The following is a 25939-nucleotide window of genomic DNA, read 5'->3' on the forward strand; positions in this document are numbered from 1 at the left end:
AATTTTACATTATTTAGAATAATTTCAAACAAGAGTAAAATTATTAAATTAATCAAGTTTATATTGACTAACATTCGCCAAAATGCAATGATAAACATAAAGATGCAGGGTACTTTGTTTCAATATACGACTTTGCATTTTGTGTGAAGTAGACTGTCGTCTCCAAGGTAACAACAAAATACTACGTCACATGGATTACTACAATGGAGATTGTAGCAACAGCTTATTTCTTCATTCATACATATATGTGGTCTAACTAGATTCAGTGCGAGACGTTACATAGTCCAATAATAAAAAAATTCAACTTTTTAATTGTTAGGTGTAAACATTTTCTTCTCAGCAAATTAAAGCATTTATCAATAAATATGATAATTGATATTATAATCTATTACCTAGAATTAGAAATATAACCTACATAATTAGGTAAGTACCGCCTTACCGACATACAATTTTGAAATTAAAATATACCTTACAATAAAATATATAAAACGTCGAATCAATCAAATTAAACCATACTTTTATTACTGATTATTTGTTTGTTTAATTTTTGAGATAATAACTAATGTACTATTTCTTTGATCTTATGTTTCCAAAAATTAATGATTGTATAGTAGATGATTAGGTTTCTAAATTTTTATAATTATAGTGATGGAGGAAGATAGTGGTAAAAGAATGAGAGGCAGAACTCGTGGTAGAGCACGTGGTAGAACACGAGGGAGGGCTAGAGGAAGGTCTAAAAAACAAGTAAAGGTAAATCTGAATGTTCTTTTAGTTTTAAATTTTTGATTAATTTATTTCTTTAATTTATCTCTTTATTTTTTTAATGTCTATCCTACTTAGCTGATGTTATTATTTCATTGTATATATATTTCAAATAGGTCATTGAAAGTGATGAAGAAGATACTCCTCAACAAGTAGAAGAAGCTCCAACAGAAGTTGTTGGAACAGAATTAGAAGAACATGAAGCTCCACCAACACAGCAGCTTCCTTTGGAGCAACAGTTTGACTTGGAAGCTGATATATCACAATTGGAAGCTCCAACTTTTACAACTATCAATAGAGGACCGCCTGAACCAATGCTACGTTTAAGATGGGATCACAGAGTAAATCTCATTGGAGAAAAAGTGTTAAATCCTATGATACATTGTTGTGATAAGTGTTTGAAACCAATTCTTATTTATGGACGCATGGTGAGAGTTTCTTTTATGAGGAAAAGATATTATAACAAATATATATTTATATACATATAAATCAAACCTAATAAATTTTTAATAGTTAATATCTAAGTCATAAAAGCTTAAAAAATAAACATAGTATATCTTTAGAATAGACTAAATCATTATAAAATCAACTGACTTAAGTGTTATAGTTATATTTCTTAATTTAATATTCATAAATTTTTATGCTTATATTTTTGTTTCAGATACCTTGCAAACATGTATTTTGCTTATCTTGTGCCAAAAGGGAAGATAAAGTTTGTCCTCGTTGTATGGAAAAGGTTTCTAGAGTGGAACAAACTGGTTTGGGTACTGTGTTTATGTGTACACATGGAGGAACTAGATATGGAAATGCAGGTTGTAGAAGAACATACCTTAGTCAAAGAGATTTACAGGTAATTTCTCTTTATTTTTCAATTTTCCAATTTTTATTAATTTATTTTGATCATATAGATGTATCAATTTGTACATAGGCTCATATAAATCATCGACATATATCAGCTCCACCACAGCAAGTTCAAGGAATGCAAGTTGATCCTCCTCAATATGTGCATTCTAAATCAGAGATAGAATCTCAATTAACAAAAGTTTCGTCGGTTGCTATGCAGAATACCCGCATAAAATCAGTGCAATCACATATGGTTCAACCCATAATGGGAAACGATCCTAGAGTGAATTCAATGGTCAATCAAACTCCAGTGGAGCATAGACAACAACATAGACCACAGGCATTAATATCAATGCAGAATTATTCTCAAAATCCTGCACCTCCACTGCCAAATAATGCTCCATTAAGAACAAATCTTATAACTGTACCTATTCAAGATACAGCTATGACAACACATGACATACACACGCAACAAAGTCATCATTATTATCCTCCTCCACCTCCACAAGTTAATTATGGAGGATATAATGTGCCACCACCTGTTTCTCAAACACAATATTATCCGCAACCACAGCATCCTGCTCAAGTATCTTATGTGCCACCACCACCACAACAACAACAGCAATATGTATCTTCTACACCAAATTCAATAAGGCCATCTCCAACAGGATATATACAAGATCCATCATATGGTCCACCACCTCCACAACAACAAGCTCCACCACCACAAACACAATGGTCACAGCATCAACAACAATTTTATAGGTAAAAAAAGTATATGTCTTTGTTGTAAAGACTTGTATGATATAAATTGTGATAAAATTATTATGACAGTTAAAAGTAGTTCAAAATATTGAAAATGTGCTGCCACCATTAGAAAATATTCGGAATATTTTATACTTTTCAAGAACTATAATTGCAACATTCAATGACAAAGATTATATATTATAATAGCAATAAAGTTCTTTTCATCCTATAGATATATTTATTTATTTCCCGCTTTTAAACTTATAGTTTGAGAAAGAGGATTTGTAACAAAGAATGAGATACTTTTTTTATGTAATATGAAAACAGTTTATACTTATTATTTATATACAATTAACAAATTAGGAGTAATGTAAATTAAATAATAAGATATTAATATTTCAAATAAGTATTTCTATTATGTATTGAATATCTAGTGTTAATTGTTATAATTTTATCCTACAAGCAGTATAGGAAAATAGGAAATATGTATTTTTTTAGTAAAATTTAATATTGTACAGACTATAACGATTTTAACATATGTACAAAACTCATTATATATAACATGTACATATATATAATGTGTAATTATTATATTAGACTCTTATAATGTATTTAATGAAATTAACAAATATTCATTTGTTCATACACTCCATTCTGGCCTTTCGCTTTTTAATTCTAGTAATATTTATAATAAATATTAATTGACTAAAAATCTTATAATAAAAGTACTTAAAAATTTTTTTATCAGTAATCTTTAAGTGGAAGGCCAAAATATGAATAACATACATTCTTAAGGGATAGTTTTGAACCATACATGAAAATAGTTTTTAATCTTACTCCGTCACACATGTATTAATGTATCTATCTATGTATAATTACTGCATCATTATAGTGTCTTGATCCCTTCACGTTTTACATCACTCCTGGTATTTACAACCTATTGATATATCAAATATTATCCACATTGCTATACATTTATACGAACTACTTTCCATTCACCTTTTCATACATATATATAATTTTAAACAATTACTTTTAAACTATAATAATCAATATTTAACAATTGTTTAAAAATATCAATAGATGGCGAAAAAAATTGCAACATGTGTTTGTGGCACAATAGTTGATTGTTGCATTGTTTTAAGTAAAGAAAGAATGTTACGTGTGAAAATATAAATCAGATATAAAATGAAAATAATGTTTGTGTTACAATGTAATTAAATGAATATATTTTAAATACCTGTACCTAATAAGCAGTAAGAATTATGTTAACTACATTTGAGCTATATAGGACAAGATTAGTAGAATAAATTAATAAAATACACAATGAACATAAATAATATAAATTTATGTGTATACAAGCAATACATGTGTATTAATCAAAATATACATGTATTTTATAATTTAGATAAAATCTTTAATATACCTATATTAGGTATTTAGGTACAGATATAAATATAATTATTGCTTGAAGTAATATGAAAATAATTTATTGAAGTTAAATTTGTTCTCTGTGTCCTAAAATAATTGCCTTAAAATCTACAGAAATAATGCATTTGATACTCATCTCTTCATTTTTCATGATGTAAAAAGTTAGCATTTTATCCTACAATTTTTGTTAAAGTATGACTTTAAAATAAGCTGAAAATGTTTGTGTTTTATAATCGTCATCTCATTTCAACATCTATATGTATTGTACATTAACATTTTACACTATACAGAATATTTAATTGTAATCCTGATTGTATAAAATATTTCCTAAAACATGTTGATAAAGTAATAACCTTTTCCAAATTTAAATCTGTCTCTAGTAAAATTATTTTACATTACACTGGAAACCAGTCTATTTTCATTCATTGTTATTAGTAATGTATCTTTACCTTCCAGCTATTACTGAATAATATTAACGACGGAACATTGCTGCACTTATACAGTATTTCAGGACCTTCAACATATTTGTTAAAAAAATTTTAATTATTTATCTTTTACCGACAATACTCAGTTACATAAATAGAGTTTATAGTTTCTTAGTAACAAAGAACGCGATTTTCTTGGAAAATATCATCACAAACTAGAAAGATCGGCTTTCCTATATTTCTTGTTAAGAATCTTCTAAAGACTATATAATGTACAATCTGCAATATGGCATTATGGTTAATATATATAAATTTATTTACCGTATAAAATGCCATTTTGTATGTGGTGATATCAAAGAACAAGTCAACTAGGCGTTTATATGTTTAAAAACAGATTTAAGGTTGGATACACAAATTAATTAAAAGTTATAAACGCCAAGGCACAGCTTGAATATTACATATTGTTCTTTGAATTTACCAATAGACATTAAGAAATAAATGCTTTTTCGATGTGGCTGTATAATTACAAATTAGAAAGATCTGAAAGTACTTTCTTTGCTGTTCTTTTCTTTTTTATAATCGCGCTTTGCTTACATATGTATATTACTAAAAATTACTATCTCACGAAACATTGCCATATTATCAATATTGTTGCATATTATTAATATTTTCTTTAGAAGTTTCTTAAAATACTTATGCATGTATTTGAAATCAGTCTATTTGATGTGATCACGTATTAGTAGAAGTATGATTATGTATGTTAACACTAACTTGAGGAATGAGAGGAGATGCAAGTGGCTTGGGTGTAGCAGTATCAGGAATTGGGATTGAAACTGCAGGAGGTACTGGAGAATGTTTTTTAGCTCTTTCTTGTTGCCATGGTTTTGCATGATCCTTGCTCAATCTTTCACTCAAGGCTTTTAATGCTATTTGCCTGAAAATTATTATCAATTATAAACCTACAAATATTATTGTTTCAAAATTAACTTTAAGATTGTTACTGAACTAACTGCTCTTCTTTTTTACTTTATTATATGCATATTTTTTAATAAACGCAAAAGAATGTCAAACCTTCTTCTTTCACTATCATGTGGATCGATACCAGGAAGATTTATAATGAGACCAGGTGGGGCATTGGACATGTCAAATCTTCTAACTACTTTTCTACAAATTCCAACTCGTACAAAAAAGCCATGTACCGTGTTACTCACAACTGCTATTGGTGGTTGTAAGACATTTGGAAAGAAACTATAATCAAATTCATATGCATAAGATTAAGAATATTCTATCTAATTTCATGTTTTTCAATAACATTAAAATAAAATTTACCTTGCAAATGTGAAATTATCTGCCATATCACCACGTGTGCCATTGTTATGTTTTTGATAGAATCTAAGATATATCCACGATATTAATAAACCACTAAGAAACATAGTTGGATGAGTGCCTTCTAATAATCCAAAAAGCCATAATATCACTCCCATAACCCATACCATTAATGGTATATTCCTATTCGTAATCTTTCCAATTGGTGTTTTAACTAAAATATGATCTGGCATTATTTGTTTTACAGCTACTGCAACACCTACAAACAAAGATAAATAACATTAATTATGTCTCAAGTTAATGCAAGTAATTTTCTTTAATTAATTTCTATATATTTCATGTATTTAATATTATCTAAAACTATAATACTATACTGAAAAAATATAACAAAATATATTATACATCTATACATATATATGTGTATATATACACATATTACATGACATGTGTTCGATGACAACAAAAGGCTATTCATAAAGAATATACCTGCGATATATCCAGTTAGTCCATGAATGTGTATATCAAATAGCAGATCCGGATCGTTGGTGCACATATAAAGGAATAAATAAAATAAAGCAGATAATACAGCGACGCCAAAATTAACGATAGCAAAGAAAGTCATCATTTCCATCGCGCCCCATAGTGGTTCGATCAATTTGCCACAAAGACCTACTGTCACAATATCCACGCATACTTCCCAGAAATGTATCTCAAGGAAACAGAAGGTGAATGCAGTCCAAATCCAAAAAACTGGAGGCAGTAGGTAACCTGGTGTTACGCTCAATACACGTACCGTTTCCGTGGAGAAAGAAAGGCAATAGGAAAACAGAACGACTATGCATATGAATTTAACACTAGTACTGGTGTTTCCTAAAAGGGCAGCAAATTGTTGCCTCAGATAGGGGATATTTCTACCCAGGCCCTTTATTGCTGCCATTTCTATTAGGCAGCTCTCTTAACCTCTTTGAATCACGGAGCCACTTGCACTATGACCTGACGTTTGTTGCATGTGGATTAAACACATTGACTTCCTCCTTCACACGTTTACCAATGTAGTATGTATGAATTATAATTTCTCTATTTGGTAAATGTAAAAAAGCAAATATATATTTCAAACGTTTCTAATAAGAGTAATTGTGTATTTCTTTATAATAATAATGATATATACTAAAATAAATGAAATATACTTGACATTATTACTTGTAAAAGATAATTGTATATGATCTTGCATATTAACAGTCTCTAATATTATTTTATAATATTTATGCTTGTGTTTTGTTTTACATCGATTTGTAATTGATGTTCGACATTTTTTAACATTTTTTGGGAAATTTATATAGATTGTTTTTATATAACAAAAATTGATTATTACAAAATTAAAAAATAACTATGTGTGAAATTTATTGTGTTCTAAATGATTATTCTGTAAACGTTCATAAATGTTAGAACGTACATCGTACAGGTAATCGAAGACATTTTAATAGAAGAGGATTTTAATATGTAAATTGTGTATAGTATAATTGAGGATAGTAATATGTAAAAATCATTGCAACATGTGTTTTCAAATACTAACAAGAAGTAGATAACGTTGATTAATAAATGCCTGGAGTTTGTCCACGTTGTAATCGCGAGGTTTACTTCGCAGAAGAGAAATTAGCTCTTGGAAAAGTTTGGCATACGTTTTGTTTCTCTTGTCGTTAGTATCGTAAATTTCTATTAAAAAATTTAATCTAAGTCAATTAGTCTTCCTCTTGTAATGTTTTCTTTCATTATTCGATCATAAATCCAAGATTATTTAAATTTGACTTTCAATGCTCCATAGGTAATTGTCGAAAATTACTGAATAGTTGTAACGTCGTGACGCATCTCGGAGAATTATTTTGCAAGAATTGTTACGTTCGCCTGTCTTTGTCAACTGCGAATCATGAAATCAAAAAAGTACAGCACTTGCCTGCAACCTTAACAATTTCGGCAAAGGAATCATTAAATTACCAGTGTTATGACACAGAAAATTCAATCGGTAACGCGTCACTAAATAGAAATCAACATTATCAATCTGACAAGCATAGACTTCGCGGTGGAGGTAGCGAAGCCGAGGAGACAAACGTTTACTTTGACAAAGAGAAAAAGCATTTCTTAGAAAACGAGTGTGCAAATCTAGGTGTTGTTAATTCAATGACAACAATTTGCGACCCTTCACCCAGTCCTAACGCAATTACTACGTGGTACAATCGTCAACATTCTAAGTTCCGCAGGTTTAAATTTATTCTCGATACATACATATTTCCGCTTTTTCTGGTCATACCTAGTTTCAAGCAAAAATGCCTTGTTAATGATGCTCTTATTAAAATAGTACGTTGTCTCTGGAGTCGCAGAAGAATAACGATATCGCGAAAGATTGTCGATTTGAAGCGCAGAAACAAGAAACAGATCAATCTGAACCAAAGATTTTGTTTAGTAATAATGAAGTCAACATTACAGAGGCTCAATTAAGGTATATCGAATTTTCTGAATTTTCCTTACTCCTATTCTTCCAGATTTTTGTAAGCTATTTCTGAAGAAATGTTTAGCCCTAAGTGCAAAAATAATTGGATATATTAGACTAGCATTTACGTTGAATTTGTATTTACAACTTTTCACCGGAAATAGCATCCGTCGGTAAGATATCGGTAGTTTCAAATTCTTTAATGGTTGCTTAACAGTATAGTTGCCACGTTGCGTCATTAATTTCAAATTTCTATTTTTATTTCTGTATTTTTATCTAAAAACATCAGTGCAGTGACAACTTGTCAAAATAAGGCTTTCTAAGCGTAGATATTTCCAGCATAGATAAAATTCAAATGACCACTATCAACCGGAATAATAAAATTAACAAATACGACCCCGTGTACGAATTTAGTGACATTAGCGTCATTATTCCGTCAAGACGAAAATTTGCGTATCCGCCGGTACCACCGCCTCGCAGTCCGCTGCCTTCCCGACGACGAGTCTTGTTCCATGACGTCGTCTTCGGAAATATGCGCGAAAACCACCAGAATTGTATCACGAAAATGCAGGATGCTCATCATAGGCTCCGTTACAATAACGATAATAGACAGGAATATAATAATACTTACGATATTTGGCAAGCGGACGATTCGGTTGGTAAAAATGACGGCGGATACGAAAATGTTAACGTAAATCATACCGAAGATAGTGGCAGAATACATTTTGAAAAAAGCGCGTCAGAGTGCGACGAAGAAGATACGATAAGCAAATGCAATGACATCGAGAAGAATCGTGGGCAAGATCGTTGCGTCAAAGGCAATTCAGAGTCGCGCACATACAGAATAATGAACGAAAAAGACGATGCATCGTCGAAAGAAGACATGATGACGTACGCTCATCAAAGTGGCCCGAACTCATCACTTGATGAAAACGAACGAATGCGGGGAGGATGCGGTGGACCGTGCGGAACTCGCCTTAGACCTTCGTGTGGAACAACAAAAGTTGAAACTGCCTGTCTTTGCAGAAGTAAATATACTGAGATCCAAGCATGATAGACTCCCGCTTAATTGTCCTTATAGGGCCGAATAGTTAGTTAATCCGAAAATATATACCAATTATCACATACACCATAAGATAAACAATTATGTATCTACACTGTCTATTATTTATAAAAGGTATTTCTAGACAATGTGGATAACGGAATATGTTAATTATTTTCATTTTAGTAAAAATCTGATTAAAACGGGACTTGATAACCGGGAATCTACTATAGTACATAAAAACAATTTATCTATAAAGAAAACTAGTCAGAATTGTAATTTTTATGTTTCAGGAGATCCATCAGAACAATGTCGCACAGCTGTAACGTCCTGTACAACCTGCTCATCCAATGTTCAACCAGTTATTGAGAGACGTTGCTGTTGTTCATCATCGCTTGAACGGCCAATTTGCAAGAAACCGATTTTTAGATGTCGTCAACCGTGCACTGTAGAATCTCAAAGTTGTGGTGGAGGTGGATGTTGTGGAGGAGGATGTCGTGGTGGTTGTGGAAAACCTGGACAAATGTGTTTACCTGCGAAATCTTGCGTGGTACCACCTTGTCGTCCGTGTTCACCTTGTTCTCCACCACGATCGTGTCCTCAAGTAATTTGTTGTTGTGGTCCAAAAAGTGGAAATTGTTGTGGAAATGGAGGTAGCACATGCTGCTGCCGGTAAGAACATTTCAATATTGCCGCTTTATATTATTTTATGGCGCCTTACTAGTGACATTTCTTTATCTATGAAGATCAAAAAGTCCAATATGTCGAGTAAGAACCAGAAGGTGTTGTAGCACCGATAGAGCAGAACCCATTGACCTAGGATGTTGCCGACCGAAAACTGCATGCGACTGTTTTGGCGGAGGTCTTGATTGTCAGCGCTGTGGCCGAAAAGTGTATCAAGCTGAAATGCAGGTAATTTTGCATTATTTTGATCAATTAATAGTTTTCTATTAATTGACATTGAAACGCGTGAACGTTGCCCGTTCAAGATTGTGTCTGGTATACCGTTCCATAATACGTGCTTCAGCTGCTATTGCTGCAGAAAACCCTTGGAACCCTTAACGTATCAGGAGAATTGTGGGGAAATTTATTGCAAACGTTAGTTATTCTGATCTTTATAATCTTGTATATTCTTCTTTATAGTTATTAGTTAGCAAACGATCGATTTTATGTTGCTATTTAGAATGTTACGTTCGAAATTTCGGACCTCAAGGATACGGATATGGTGTGGGTCCAGGTACATTACAAACTCCCATGTAGAGTTATTATACAAGATTAATAAATGTCATTGATTGAAAACTTTAGCTATAAATAATTTAAGAATGACAATTTTTAGTTAATAGTTTATAAAGAGTGTGTTTTCTTATAAACATATATACATATATATATATATATATATTATAGTTCCTGATTTTGAACGTATATTGAAAATACACGTGTACACGTGTACATAAAAAAAAAGGATATATGGTTTAATGAAAGAGTGTTACCTTCGTTCCATTCAAGTTTGAAACATCTCGAAATTTCCGAAATTATAGTTTTTTTTTAAATATACCTTAGTACTTCAAACGAATATCGCCAGAAAATACATGCAATAATGAAAATGCTAGTAGACTATCACAAATTATTTACTTATTTGCATATTTAAATATTCTGATATCTAATTAAAAATGAAATATGGTGTACGGATTAATACACGTGAAATTATATAATTTCTATACACGTGTATCTGTGAAAGTCAGTACACGGATGCATGTACAGATATTACGATCCGTATACCTAACTCCATATACCCGTGTATTGAGAAATACACGGATTAAAACGCGGAGATATTAACTACATGTGTACACGTATATTTTAGGTACACGTGAAATCGAGATCTCTAATATATAATAAATAATAAATAATAAATAAATAAATAAATAAACAAACAAATAAATATATATATATTTATTTATAAATATAATTATAATTATAATTTACAAAACAATTTACATTACTTTACTTCTCTAATATTTATCTAAATTACAAGTCAAAATGGATTGCTATGTTATACAAGGATCCTGGAAAACATTAGGAAACTTGTCATAACCAGTAAGTTTGTAACAATAATAAAAGGATTTAAGTTAATATAAAATAAAGAATATGAAGATTGCGATCAGAAAAGAAAATCAGAAGAAAAGAAACTTAATCGTAAGAGTACTGTGGCAAAGTCGATGTCTTTCGTTAGAACAAAAGGCGTCAGAGAAAGCACGAATAATATCTCGAGTTCCACGCAGCTATTTCAAGAATAATACGAGTGTATCCACGGATTGGCGAAAGTATGAAGCAGGATAAGCAGAATGGTTACTTCTTCGTGAAAAATAGAAACACACAAGGAAGATCATACACTTCGTAAAACTGGGAAGAAAGAGAAATAAGACGATTTGACGGGTAGTTTTATTGATAAAAATAAAAAAGAGATATGTAGGAAGAAAGCAAGGAACAGAGTTGGATTCTGTAAAAATGCAGTGAACGAAGGAAAAGAAAAGATACGAGAGAGAAAGGGAAAAAGAGAATGGGAAAGAGAAAAAGATGAAGGAAGAAAGAGAGTGAGTGGTTGGTTTATTGAGTCTCTCCTCTTAGTGGATTGCAGAACGCGGAACGTACGCGGCACTGCTGGCTAGAGGGGCGTTTATATAGCTTTCAAGCGCAGGAGCTTAATCTAATTTCAAATATAAATCTGTTCTCTCTCCCCGTTTTCCTTCTCTTTCTCTTTCCGCCTTCGTTTCCTTCCTTCGACCGACCCCCATCCATATAGCAGCGTGCTCGCCGGCTTATATTATCCAGCTGGCTACGAATAATCTCTTTCGCTTTACCTATTAACGTTACGAGACACGCCGATTTACTCGACTTTGGTGAATTATTAGCCAGAAAGTGGAACACGCCTCGTCTGTTGCGATAAGCACATATGCAGTTTATTAAAATATTTAGTTTTACTTAATGTACAGTTATGAAAACTAATAGATGTATTAACAAACATTTTAGACTTCGCTAAGTTTTAGTTTCATTTCATCGAGAATTTATTAATGTTGTAAATATATGATGTTCAAGCAGAAATTGTTAAATATCAAAAATGAACTTTTTATTAATGATATATATTCTAAATGATTAATTTCAGCAATATATACGGAGATAATGACAATGTAATAAGGCAATGTAATAAGACAATGTATACGATAATAAGAAACGAGAGATCTTAGATATCTTCCAAAATTGTTAAAACATTGTTTGCTTGTAATGGTAAAGATCACAGTAGTATTCATGTTAAATCGGGAAAGGAGCGTATAGAATTATATGAAAAACGAGCCAAGTATTTTCGCGTTGTAAAGGAAAATTCGCCTAAGGCTGAAGCTTTTTCATACACGATGCAGTAACGTGGATGCACCTGTGGTCAGGAAATCGAGAAAATATCTCCTCGGTTCGGCGATCGGCTCGCTCAGTCTTTTGCGCGCGCCGCTGACTCCGAACGGTATGAAAATCAATTATTTCGTTAATTCGTGCGTTACATTGGCTGTCACGGAACCATCACTGTGAACGACAGCGGCCCAAGGCACTATTTTTCAATTCCCAATGTCGCCCTACCTTTTCGAACGTATTTCCGTCTGATACGTTCGCGTCATTTTACGGCCTTAACTCTGTGTCCGGGATAAGTAGTAGGTATGTTTTATATTATAAGAATGAATACTACACGTATGATCAAGTACAACCATTACAATGAAATCGTCTAAGATCGACAGAACTATTGAAACATTCGATAAATATCTGTTAATACACTGCTCTGAATGAATGAACGAATTAATTTTTAGAAATAGAAAATGATTGAGTATTTAATGTATTATAAATTTTAGTTGTCGCTAGATCTTTTTAATTGTATTGAAATATTGGATACACCATTATTATGTAGTAAAGATAAAGCTATTTAATTACATGATATTTCAATTGCATTTATTGCAGAAAGTCCAGAATAAATCTATGATAGTTTATGAATTTTATAAACCTGATATTTTAGATTTTACATTTATGATATCTGGATGTATCTAGCGAATTTTGAGAGGAGCACGGGAGAATGAACGCGACAATCGAGGGTAGTATCCCATGACGTGGATGTCACGCGAAATTCTGGTACGTTAAAATTAATATCTCCCATTTGTCAATGGCCGATACGTTTTCGTTGTACAATGAAAACTGGCTAAAAAGGGGAGCGTACACAAATGTTAGACCCCAAAATGTTCCCTAAACATTGTCACAACACGACTAGGTAACTGGTAAGGGTATTCATTCGAATCACATTAAAATGAATTGTACTTGTAACGTGTTATAAATTGGTTATTTAACGCGAAGCAAGTAGGTAGAAACAATCTTTTACTCTGTCTAACCAACCATAAATTTTCGATCTAATAATAATACAACGGAAGTGTAATAATTTTGATTCGAAATTGTATTTATCTTGGAAATTCATTAATGAAACCTCTTGTTCATCGTAAGGTGATAACGAATAAAAATTATAATAAAAAGACGTTTTATTGCTGCGAGAAATGAATAATTGCTTGTAGGCCATGGAGGGTAATAGTGATTGTATCCTGTGTATCTAATTGGTAGACATGTGGACGCGACCGTGAAGAATCCCCCGCACGCGTTTCAAATGGATCACAGTTTATTCAATATTCTGATTTAGAAAGGGTTCCAAACCGTACTTTCAACCACGTAAGTGTTTTAGTTCCTATAATAATAATCGCTCACAAATACTAGACCATCATAGATCCATCTGAATCAATTACTGAAACTTTGTATTCAAACGAATGCCATAATTATCAATCTTCATATTCTATTCAGTAGTTTGAACAAAAGATGAGAATTAGAATAAAATTCATATGTTACGTCTATAAAATATTAAGAACGGAATGACAAGAAATTTCGTTACATATTTCTACAGGATTTTATGTATGTATATGTTGCAATTAAGATATTTGAAATAAAATGTGAATAAGACAAGTAAAAGTAATACACGTAAGCTATCGAAGGTACTTATCTATTTTAAACTACATATTTTAAATTACATTTTTAACTACATAAAAATGGAGAAGAACATGCCAATAGGTAAATAAACCTATACAAGTTTTACACAAGTCGTTACCGCCTTTTGTTTACAATTCTCCTTAAACTTTCTTAGAATAAATGAAAGTCTTTTCATGAGAATTGGAGTCAAGTTAGATAGTATGCACAAGTAGTTAAGGAACAAGTCACAAGCACGAGACACAGTAATGAAAACGTTAAGAATAACAACGATAGATCGGTAGGGGATTTTTGTTATGGACGAATGTTAGCCAGGCGCGTGTGTGTAGCGTACACATTTAATTTGCATCGTATAAATCGTGTTTCCGGTCGGGCACGCAATGCAAACATGCGTTACGTTTACGCCCTCGGTCTCTCACCGCATTTTCGATCCACCATTTGGGAGGAACAGAGAGAAAAGGAACACCGTGGAGACGCGCGGGCTTTTGCATGCTGCCACGTATTGTAACCCCGGTAATTTATGATTCGATAAATAAATCAGCCACGTTTTATCCGTTCTCTTTCTTCCTCTCTGTTTCTCTTTCTCCCCCTTTCGATCCCTGGCGCCGATTCCTGCGCACACTTGTAAGATGATATTGGGGGTTACGCCCAGTTTACCATTCGCAGACCTTCCTGGGAGAAGCAACCCCTTTTTTCTCTCGTTTGTACCTAGAACATTTCAATGGTCGCGTTGTACCTGCGACGATCTCTGAACCAGTGGATCTACCCTCGGTTTTATCGCAACATAGTTGCTTCTTTCGACTAGAAGTCAAAATATAATTCCAAGTTAACTCAAAGGTCTGATTCTAACTTTTCATGATTTTGAATGATTTATGAATAGTTTAAAGAAGTTTAGACGGTTTGTGATATATAATATTCTTATGTACACTTCAGTAACGAGGTTTTGTAAAATAGTGAAATAGCTGGAGCATGAGAGCAAATTGTAAGAAAGTGACAAATGAACCGCTAATAATATGAAAAGTTGTAAGATTAACTTTCAAGCAGTATGGTAAATTTTTAGATATTTTTTATGTGTATATGCAAAATGTGGAATAGTTGTGCTGCTCTTGTATGTTTCATGATTGTCCATCGTTAACCGATCATGAATATTCATACCATTATGCATTTGTTTATTGCCCTATGCTTTGGTACACCGTGATGTATGCAAATATTAACAAAATATATTCATTTTATAGTCATCAGCGCGTGCCAAAACGTTATTTGAAAAACATTTTCGCTCGTTGCTCTCTGAAATCGATTGGAAAAGACGAGAATAACGTTTATTCTTTGATAGCTTGGAATTTTATTAATATGTTAGAGGTACGTAATTAATTGATCAGCTAGAATATCGTGCGTATGCTTGCACTGACAGGCAATTGTGGCGAAGAAGCGATCAAAGGCGCGCGTCTCGCGGGTTTCTCTCACATGAGATCGCTTAATCTTCGTTTAATGAAAATTTAGTCGACGATGTATTCGAAGGTTAATTTCCAAAGCGGCAGACATTTACCGAATTACCTTCAGTAATTAATATCGTGCAGATATAAACATGTTGAAGCTCATAACAAACTAAAATAATCGATTTGTCGTTCTTTTCGCATATTTCTAAGTATTCAGTTGAATAAATGAAATACATTTTTAATGTTTGAAATAATTGTGAATAATTCTTTTCTTTTCTAGATTAACTATTTAATAAACATGTCTATGTTACGTGGGTATAAATTATATTTAATTTATTTATTGATCTTTACGAATTCAAGAGGTCCGATGTCTTATATCTATATTAACATACCTAAAGATATATCTTATAAAAATATATTGCATATCCATTTGCAAGTTAGTTGCTCTTTATTTTAAAAGTTTAATCATTTTCGCTAATAAACCAAGGAGAAATTTATACGTTGAGAGATTATTATCTATTAAAATGAAGATTCGATTTGATTGAAATCAACTCATAGGTAACTTCTTTGGTCCCCAAAAAGTAATACTGCCGTTAATAAAAATTTCTGTTACATTTCACGCAACGTGGTTCGCTTAAGACCGATTCGATTTTGATACCTGCGTTATACTCTGATCGATTTCTCGGAAAGGAGAAATAAATAGGAGAGTAAAACGGCGGTCCAAAATTTACGAGCTGGCCCGGTGTGTTATGGCTCCCGGTGCGGAATCAGGCCGATTTCCCTTGGCGTTTTTATTATTTTCTGATAGCATGTTTACGAGGAAGGATGAATGGAAGCGTACTTTATGAGACAAGTATGGGTTTTAGATTAGGTATAGGTGACGCTTTTGCAAAATATATATGTTACTGTTTACAGAGCCCAGGAATCATTCGTACGCATTAATTGTCAATTTGTGGCGACCGATTGCTTTTTCTTGAATTATCTGAAAATATCGTAAAAAGATCAAATCTTTTGTTAATTTATTATTCCACAAATTGTTTTCCTTAACATATTCAATAGCAAATTAATAAATTTAACAAAAATAGTGGCAACAAATTAAATCGTTTGGGGTATTACAACTCTTGAACCTCTTAATTTCAATATTTACTATATTTATGGTATTATCATTAATAGGTACCTATGTATAATTAAACTGATATGTCTATCAAGTTAAGAATGAGAAATTTTAAAAGTTACCCTAGCATGATACAAGAATGAAAATAATCGAACCAATTAAGTATAGTCGTTCGATAGCTTCAGTTACCAAAATATTCATCGCTCGATTGAAAATTCCTATATCAATCAACGTGCGATTCTTTTTCAGCAATCCGTTTTTGAATCTGGGTTTCGCGTTTTGAAGCGCGGGCCAAGGAAAAAATATGGCTACAAGTTATTAGCGGATCGGTTTTCGAAAAACAAGGAACAACTCGCAACCAGTAGCCCATACGTTGTAGCGGTTCTCGAAACAGAGAAAGAGAAACACGAGGGGGGAGAGAGAAAAAAAAGGGTTTGGAGCGTAGAGATGGAACCGGGGAGAGGGAAGAAAGAGAAACAAAATAAAATCAGAACGGTGTCATATGCGCCTGCTTGCATGATAAATGTAGCGATTTAAAATCGAAATTTCTCTTTTCGTGTGCACGAGCCCCGACGTTTGACTAATGGTCCCGCATTAACTATTGGAGCATTATAGAACGGCACGTTGAAATTTTGAAAAATACATTCGCCCCGACAAGAGATTAATATTTTGTAGCTTTATCTATGCTTCGTTGGGCCGAGTTCTACGCCCGTGTCGGCCGCGTTAATGATAATGATCGCGGGCATCCATCCAACGTTTTTCTCGCCCTTCTCTCGAGCACCCGAAATTTCCGCCGGGGAAAACAACCTAATTGTGGCGAACAACAAGAAACGAAGGAAGTTCTTGGACTAGAGTGAACTGCGATAATTGTGCCTTGTGATCGTGTTTTGATACGTTTAATAGTTTAAAATTGACTGGTCAATTGAATAACTCTTATCGAAACGACTTAAATTTAATTTAATTATCAGTTACCACTTATATTATTAATAACACCATAATAAAATCAGTTTTTTTATACAGGGTGGTTGGTAACTGGTGGTACAAGCGGAAAGGGGGTGATTCTACGCGAAAAAAGAAGTCGAAAATATAGAATAAAAATTTTTCGTTCGAGGCTTTATTTTCGAGAAAATCGACTTTGGATTTTCGCTCGGTACGCGTGCACTTTATCACGTCTCGTTATAACGGATCTCACTGTAGATTTTTTAAAAAATTTAAGAAAAAAAAATAAAAAGAATTTTTATTCTATATTTTCGATTTCCTTTTTCACGTAGAATCACCCCCTTTCCGCTTGTACCACCAGTTACCAACCACCCCGTATATTAAAATCAATTATGTACATACTTAGTAACTACCCTATATGTAATATTTCGCTACGAATTTTTGGAATTTTCGCACTTGATAATATTCTAACTGTCTTTTATATCTAACCTTCGAGATAAAAAAATGGCACATTTAATATTTCGTTTCTAAGTCGAAAAATTTTGCATTTGTCGTTAGCTTATAGAGAAACGCGACAAATCGGCTAAAAGAATATGCAACACGTCCTGTAGTACGAAACACGTTGAACGTTCCGAAAGGGAACTCTTTTGGGTGCTCGAGCTCTACTCGACGAAAATAAAGAACAGTATCGAAAGGAGACCACCCGTACAAAAACGAGGCCGGGTTGACACCTAGGGCACCTAACCACCTCGTCTATTGTGCATGGATAGGGGTGGACTTGCCCGATGGACCGTGCTTTACCGAGCGTAAAATATCCCCATTCTTTAACCCGTAATGCTTGTCGGGTTTTCCGCGCATCACTCCTTTATTCTATACAAAGTATAAAACCATGAAAGGTGAGCTGTAGTTGATTCGAAGTCGAAATGAGGGATATATCATGCTTAAGATGGATTATCATAAGGATTGAAGATTCACGTTTCGCGTTTCACGTTTTTTGGCTTTATCTTTGAAATGTAAAATTATAAAACTGTATTTATTCAGAAGAATCACTGGAGTTAAGATACTTTGATCGATATTGTAAAGAGATACGTATGCGGTATTTACGAGGAGACATTTCTATTTATCATAGTTTTTTTAACAATAAGTAACATGAAAATTAGATCAACAAGAATGTTCATTATGTTTCTTGTATGATATATTTGTCAGAACACATATCAACTGTGACCATAACGTAATAATAAGAAAAATAAGATAATACCTATAAATCAATCTATGGATGAAAAGAATGCCAAGGTGACCGGAGGAGACATGTTCTCGACCGCAAGTACGTGAAACCGGTAAAGACGGTTTTAATTGAAACACGAAACATAGGGGTGAACATGAACATGAACGTGGCCAATATTAACTTCTGCCTCTCAATAAAAGGATCGGTATCGAGAATAAGGTATGGCGAGGAGGGGAATGAGAAATTAAAAGAACTGAAAGGTACTGGTGGAACGCGTGGGAGCAACGAGGTGAAGATACTGAATTCTTTTTCGACGAATATTAAAACGAAAGCGAAACAGAAGTTCCGGTATATCTGGCGATGAGAATCGAAGCGGCAGGTTGGGTGACGGATGAAAAGGGACGGGACGAGGCAGATGGAGGCAGAGCGAAGTGCGGATGGAGCCTCCGTGACAGAATGATAATAATCCCTTGAGCGTTTTCTTTCATTTCCCTTTATTATCATATTATTAAAAAAATCTCCGTGAAATGTTATTAAAATCGTTTAAACGTCGCGTGTCATGGGCCACCGCCATTGTCCTTCAATTTAATAATATTAAGCGCGAACTTTCCTGCGAGGGGTTGGAAACGTGGGACGGGTGGACACCCTCTCCCCCGAATTCCGGTCTGCACGGCGATCGTCGTAACGAACCGAGACCCACCACCCTATTATTCCTTTTATTTTTTCGTTATCGACCATTACGCCATTTATCTTTTACCAAGCTGTAGCATCACGACGTTACGCAGCGACGGTTTAAGAAACAACAAACGATGAATTTAGTATTCGACGATTTCAACGAATCGAGTTACTGAATTTAGAATGAATTTTGCGGTTACATAGAAGACAAATAGATTTATCAATCACAAAATGGAAGATGCGAATATTTTTTAGTTGGAAGATTAGATTACGAACAAATAATGAATTTTGAGGCCAAACTAAAGATCGCTTTCCTTGGTAAAGGTTGTCGGAAAATTTCGATGAACCAGGTGCGTACAGGCCAAATCGTTTGCAGAACTGTTGATTGAATGGTGCAAGGATTTCACAGAATACTAGCGGCGCAGTGGCGACGAAGTAGAACGAATCAACGTCATTAGTGGCGACCGATTTCTGTACGATGGATGCGCATCGAGGTGCAACAAGCCAGGTCAGTTGCACATTTATTTCAGACCTAATGACAAATAGATCCTGCCTTTTAGACGTCTGCAGGATTATTTCGCATACGTAGAATTTATCGCTATTTATATCATATTACCTTTGGAATGCAAATGCTAAATGTTTCTAGTATCTATAGATCAAAATTTACAATGAAATTGTAATAAAGGTACAAGATCCTTTTGCATAATAATTTATTAACTAATATTATGAGTTCAATTATGCACGAAGGCTATGAAGATAATTACAATTTCTGTAATCTTGATAACTATTCTTGTAAACAAAGAAGGAGCATAAAATGTAACGAAATTGAAGAAGAAGTAAAAAAGAAACGCTTCGAGAGTCGAGTGCAGATGGAGAGAAGAAGGTAGAAAGAAGGGACGAATTAAAAAAATCAGAGATATATATTAAAAAAAGAAGCTGTGGCTGAGTTCGGCTAAATGGCCGAGACAAGGACCGAAATGTTTCGGGTAGAATGGACTGACGCAACGAAACGAAAGTGGATGACAGATCGTCTCTCTGTTCCGCGAATAGGCATGCGATGATGGATTATGGAGAAGCGACGTACGCCGTTGATTTGTACCTATAGGCACATCGCACCTTTACGTTCGTTCTCTCTGCTGACATTCCTGCAATTGTCCTCAATGGGGTAGTCGGTTTTTTCATGGCTCCGCCTTTAAATGCTTCGCAAATGATCGCCCAATTTTATGGGAAGCTTTTCTCTCTATTCGCGGCATGATCTGTCATACTTCCGCTAACGTGCATTTTCCTTTTTTCTTATTTATAAAATTAAATTTTATTCCAAGTTCGATAATTTTTAAGGAAATAATTGGACAATTTTATAAAACTTTAAATAAACGCCTAACGCAAGTTATTCGTGAAATATGTACTTTCTGAGATGTTAAGAGCGTCGTCACACGAACACGAGACACAGCCGGGTAGAATAGTCGACGACCGGGAAGAAATAATAAACGATTGTGAAATCGACAAGTCACGTCCCGTCGCACGATCCACGATCACTTTCACAGCGTGATCCTCCCGATCTCCGGATGAATCGAAGGGCCCATCGTGTGTAAGGGGTGCGTGCCTTCGATAAAGGGACGTTATTTTATGCCTCTCTATCCATTCCACTCTGTCTATACCTCTCTCCCTGAAACCCAACAATTAGTCGCCTGCTTATGTCCGTGATTAATGGACATCTACGAGTGCAGCAGGCGTGTTCCAATAGCGGATGAAGAAGAGATGAAGAGAGACAGAGATGAGAGAATTGAGAAAGAGGAAGAGCGATAGAGTTAGTTGCGAATAATGATAATATTCCATTAGATGCTATTATATTCATCACGAGACTTCATACGTGTGCTTCTTGCGCAAATGTATGTCCCTTTTATAGCCATATATTTCTTTGAAAAATCTTCTCCTTTTTTTCTCTTTTAGTTAAGGTTCGGTTAAAGTTAAGTTTTATTTCTAGTTAAAAGAGAAATTGCTAAAATTTGTTTATCGAAGAATCATAATAAAATTCTCTTGTAGCAGATGGTCATATCGAAAACGTTTCGATAACAAACTACATTCGTCGTGGCCCTTTTGTAGCAATTTGTTGTATAACTTTGGAGACAAGTGGGAATCGGTGGAAAGGCAAATACGCGTCTGCAATTGCATGCATATGCACGAGACGAGCAGACTAACCAACCAGCCATCCGGGTCGTCACGATTACAAAGAGCACGTCATGAGCTCTGACACTATTGCTATTCTAAGCAAACACGTACTGAACAGTCTTTTACCTTTTCTTTTTTTTCTTTCGTTGCAGCTCTCTTGCATTTACACAGCAAACACACATGTAAGGATAATATTTTGAATGTATAATGAACGGCGTAGCGCATCGCGAGCTGGCACGGAAACCCTGCAAAAAATCAAGCAAGAATGATATTTGCGCGAAGATTCAGTTGGTTTCATGCAGCACAAGTAGAGGTATATTTCTCTGTTTCTGATTTCCCTCTCCTCTAAAATGTGCCTTTCTGATGAGAAATAAATTAACTTTAACAATGAAAGGAAGGCTTTGTTGCGCGAAACAAGTAACGAAATATTAAATTATTTAAGTAAATTATACTATTTAGGATAGGAACGAGGAAGAAAGTTGGAGCAAAATTTCGAATAACAGATACGCTGTAATGCCCCTCCGTCGAGTAATAATATCGAACAATATTTTTCCACTTATAATATTTTCAATAGTAGACGCGTTAGGATGAAGTTCTTCCGGAGAATTGTATGAACGGAAAATTGCTTTTTACGTGCGTGTTCCTCTGGCTCTTCGTGGTAGAATAGCAATTAATTCTATACCAACGAAAGTGAAGTATAAAATCAGCAAGAAGCGAAAGATATTATGAAATAAATTAGAGATAATAATGGGAAATTCGCAGTATAACGCGTTACGATCGTCGAAACGCTACATCGCAGATTTATTGAAGACACTTAGTTTCTAATAACTTTATTATTTTAATCGAGGTATTTATTAGAGAATACGCATAAGATATAAAAGTAATTGTGTATTTTTTTCGTTAATTACCAATCTTTTATTACAGATAATTTTTCTAAAGAAAGTATCAGTTTTCCTCGTTTGAAATACATCATGGAAGAACGTAAATCACGCGGAGCCGACAACTCTATGACAGCTACTTAAAGCTTGCGGTTTCCCATAGGACTATTTGGTCAGATTAGACCCGGTAAGTGTGTTCTAATCCTGTTAAAATGTTTGCCAACAGGGAGGTTTGGGAGCACATTCGAATTGTGCTCCTCTTACACCGATCTACACGATGTTCGTTTATATTTGCACAGCTTGGTCAAACATTGGAGTGTGCCTTTTAGTAACCCCGACGCCTCTGGCAAAAAGAGGGCACACCGTTATGGGGATTATACTAAACGTGCATTCGATGGAATCTATTGTAATCAAGAACTTTTCTGATCGCTAACAACTTTCAATGAAATCTATATTCGTAATTTTGATAACGTCTGAACTTTCCAATTCTGTGAATTTATCGTCCAATTATAAATTTTCTCACACACAAATTTGTAACTGAGAAACACTGCAGTATAAACAGAGATAATTATTAATAATGTTCAGAATAGTGTAATACGATGAAATTATGATATAGTTGAATTATTATTTTCTAATTACAAATTTTATCGCATAAAAACTTTAAGACGAAGAAACACGATGATAGAAACGAAGATAGTCCTTAACAGATGACTTTCAAATCATCGTGCAAACTACCAGTAAATAGTTTCATGTATAACACAGAAAAGCAAACTATTGACAACATTTGGGGTTGCTTATCGAAAAATACTTTATCGCAGGCAAATCTATGTATAATGTACCTCCCTTTATTCCGGCTAAAATCGAAAATATGGAAAATATTAGGCGCTAATTTATACATCAATTTATACATCATAAAGCGCGAGAACGTGCGCGACAGACGTAACAACGAGCGATGTGTCATAATAAAATCCTCGACTTCGTGTCAGGACGTAAGGCGACTGGCATTATGCCGATTCTATTATATGCCATATTATTGTCGGTCGCCCCGAAGAAAATGACTGATGACAGAGAAACTTTTCGTACAAAGCCGAATGGACGTTGGCAACCGTGTGTCGCTCTTTCGTATACGGGAATCATCGGACGACAGAGACAGAGAGGGGAAGAAGAAAAAAAAAGAAGAGAAATCGTTTCTACCGGTGTGAAAGAAGAATTGAAAAGGGAAAAGGCAGAAGTGGGCGGCATAATTCGATCGTTTTCCAAAAATGTGGAAAAAACGTAGGGGTTACAAGCGGCAGGCATGCGCGAGGTCGATTTTTTCATCCATTTTTTTTTTCATTTCTTTTTTTTCTCCTCTCCTTTTCAGGAAAAATGGGGTAAACGTTGCTCACACCCAGTCGAGCTCATTGTCGTTGACCTGACTCCACCGCCATTATTAGCCGTTCTATCTACGAACGCAGGATATCCCGCAAATATACCGGACTAACCGAGTCCTGTTACAAATGGTCTAACGACTATCGAAAGTAAGTTCATAGAAATACATCAAACTGTTGTATCATTATAATTTTAATAGATTTGTGATTTTTATAATTTCTTTTAATTGCTCTTCTGGCAAGATTAATATTAGAAAGATTAATATAGGATAGGAGATTAACGTTATGAATTTTATTTATTGGATTGCAAGTAGTTTAATATGAAACATATGAAGGGGGTGGAAATCGATTGCAATAGCTATACGAATAAATGTATCGATGTATATAATTGAATAATAATTGATTTTGTTTCAATACTGATTTAGACTCAAAAGACGTATTAATCGATGCTTTCTATTGGAAACATTCACTCCTCTTTTTCACTTTAATAATTGAGAAAACGTTCGTTCTCCGTGGTGCACGTACGTACTAATGTGGAGTATAATTATTTCATGTGGGCGTGTATAGTAATAATAACGAGCCAACTAAAGCTCCCTTTTGTACCTCCCCTATTGAGGAGGAACAGTCGGAGGAGCGAGGTTAGGGGATAAGAGGCGGCAGTAGCGTATTTTACAAAGGTGTTCCAGACTTCTACACCAATTCAATTCAAGTACTTATTTAATAAGGCTAAAAAAGAAATGCTCTCTTATTATTATCATTCTATTAAACCGTAGAAACTTGAAAGGTAATAATATCTATAGGTATATTCCCTATATATAAACGCGTAATAAAACATTGTCTGAATCAAATCACACCTTTATCATACGCGATAAAGATTCTGTATTGTCAAAAAATAATACTTAGTATCCCCTATTAAGACCTATTAGTATTTTTCGAATATTTGCCTATACTCTAAGACATCTTCCATTTAAATCTACTAGCAGGAACACTGAATGCGCTGCTCGAAAAGCAAACAAACCTTCAAATTTTCTGTCGTAGGTGTGCCGACAGAACGCAGCCATTAATACACCACTGTTGTGCGAAGAGCGCTGGAAGGTAGGAGAAAGGGAAGGTGGTGGCGTCTGTTCGGAGAAGAGGCGACGAGAAGAGGGTCGTCGGTGTACGGTCGAGAGGGTGAGTACCAAAAGAGGACGAGAGTGAGAGAGGGGTGTGTCTCAACGCCTGGCCGCGACATCACCAATTAGTCACCGACGCTTAAAAACAGCGGGGGCGCTCCACCTACCTTGAAAGCGTGCGAGACTGCATCCGCGAGGAAGCGCATTTTATCGCGACCGAATCGGCTGACTTACTTACATATCGACCGTGTGCATCCGCCTGCCGTTTCTCTTTTGTTTCTTTATCGGAGTAGCTAATCAACTGTCGTAGGTATACGACCGGGGATATCGTCTAATTGGATCTTATTGGACCGATTTACTTTAATCCGGTGTCATGCATAACTTGAGATGGATTTTAGGATCTATTTCAATTTTGTGATACTTTATTCGTGAGTGTATCACTATTGCAGATTGTAATAAATAAAATCCGAAGGATTTCAAGCAGATCCAATATCTATATCGCATTTATTGGAAGAAAAAGAAAGGCATGGATCTCATATTTAAAAGCGCGAAAGTTTATTATTAGGAATATTAGTTGACTATGAATTTGTAATACGTTTGGAAAACTAATTTGGTTTTGATTGATTGCATGTTACTCAAATTCTTGAAAATTAAGTTTTCTCCTTATTGCGGTAGCTTCTTTATTCGTATAGATCACAAACTAAGATACAAATACGATTATTATGTATATTTAAAATATAAAGAATTCGTGTCGAAAAGTTGAATTTCAAGTGGTTATGCTACTTGAAAACAGTATTAAAAAGTGATACGATTAGATTCCTCAAATTAATTTCTCCATTTCGCGTTTGATACATTAAATCCTTTCATGTGGTAAGAAATATAAAGAGGAAAATGATAGGGTA

General features: G+C 34.3%; 3 protein-coding genes across 5 annotated transcripts; 2 read left to right on the forward strand and 1 right to left on the reverse strand.

Moving 5' to 3' along the window:
- The first annotated feature begins 180 nt into the window (after positions 1-180).
- Hakai (E3 ubiquitin-protein ligase Hakai) lies at positions 181-3550 on the forward strand. The gene is made up of 5 exons (XM_033336027.2): positions 181-423; positions 647-750; positions 879-1190; positions 1424-1612; positions 1691-3550. The coding sequence occupies exons 2-5, from the start codon at positions 649-651 to the stop codon at positions 2372-2374; spliced, it is 1287 nt and encodes a 428-aa protein (XP_033191918.1). The 5' UTR covers positions 181-423; positions 647-648; the 3' UTR covers positions 2375-3550.
- Positions 2819-7529, reverse strand: LOC117157776 (transmembrane protein 115). 3 transcript variants are annotated; one of them, XM_076622318.1, is made up of 5 exons: positions 7108-7529; positions 6021-6611; positions 5538-5793; positions 5280-5456; positions 2819-5142 (listed from the first exon to the last, which is right to left on the reverse strand). In XM_076622318.1, exons 2-5 carry the CDS (start codon positions 6469-6471, stop codon positions 4938-4940), a joined length of 1089 nt encoding a protein of 362 aa, XP_076478433.1. In that variant the 5' UTR covers positions 6472-6611; positions 7108-7529; the 3' UTR covers positions 2819-4937. The 3 variants fall into 3 exon arrangements, with proteins under 3 accessions (XP_076478433.1, XP_076478434.1, XP_033191919.1); XM_076622319.1 differs by lacking the exon at positions 7108-7529 and having other exon boundaries at positions 2819-4297; positions 4980-5142; positions 6021-6618; XM_033336028.2 differs by lacking the exon at positions 7108-7529 and having other exon boundaries at positions 6021-6615.
- Positions 7134-13518, forward strand: LOC117157772 (uncharacterized). Its single transcript, XM_033336022.2, has 8 exons — positions 7134-7230; positions 7357-7789; positions 7888-8028; positions 8359-9047; positions 9355-9733; positions 9808-9973; positions 10051-10159; positions 10245-13518. The coding sequence occupies exons 1-8, from the start codon at positions 7134-7136 to the stop codon at positions 10319-10321; spliced, it is 2091 nt and encodes a 696-aa protein (XP_033191913.2). The 3' UTR covers positions 10322-13518.
- The last annotated feature ends 12421 nt before the right edge of the window (positions 13519-25939 follow it).

The sequence above is a fragment of the Bombus vancouverensis genome, chromosome 10 (assembly GCF_051014615.1).
Source record: "Bombus vancouverensis nearcticus chromosome 10, iyBomVanc1_principal, whole genome shotgun sequence".
Taxonomy (NCBI): domain Eukaryota; kingdom Metazoa; phylum Arthropoda; class Insecta; order Hymenoptera; family Apidae; genus Bombus; species Bombus vancouverensis.

Coding starts and splice junctions, on each gene's coding strand:
- Hakai (XM_033336027.2), top strand. CDS start 649: ATGGAGGAAGATAGTGGTAAAAGAATGAGAGGCAGAACTCGTGGTAGA. Junction 751..878: donor GGTCTAAAAAACAAGTAAAG/GTAAATCTGAAT, acceptor TATTTCAAATAG/GTCATTGAAAGTGATGAAGA. Junction 1,613..1,690: donor TTAGTCAAAGAGATTTACAG/GTAATTTCTCTT, acceptor ATTTGTACATAG/GCTCATATAAATCATCGACA.
- LOC117157772 (XM_033336022.2), top strand. CDS start 7,134: ATGCCTGGAGTTTGTCCACGTTGTAATCGCGAGGTTTACTTCGCAGAA. Junction 7,790..7,887: donor CAACATTCTAAGTTCCGCAG/GTTTAAATTTAT, acceptor TTATTAAAATAG/TACGTTGTCTCTGGAGTCGC. Junction 9,048..9,354: donor AACTGCCTGTCTTTGCAGAA/GTAAATATACTG, acceptor TTTATGTTTCAG/GAGATCCATCAGAACAATGT.
- LOC117157776 (XM_076622318.1), bottom strand. CDS start 6,471: ATGGCAGCAATAAAGGGCCTGGGTAGAAATATCCCCTATCTGAGGCAA. Junction 5,794..6,020: donor ACTAACTGGATATATCGCAG/GTATATTCTTTA, acceptor CTTTGTTTGTAG/GTGTTGCAGTAGCTGTAAAA. Junction 5,143..5,279: donor CATGATAGTGAAAGAAGAAG/GTTTGACATTCT, acceptor AATAATTTTCAG/GCAAATAGCATTAAAAGCCT.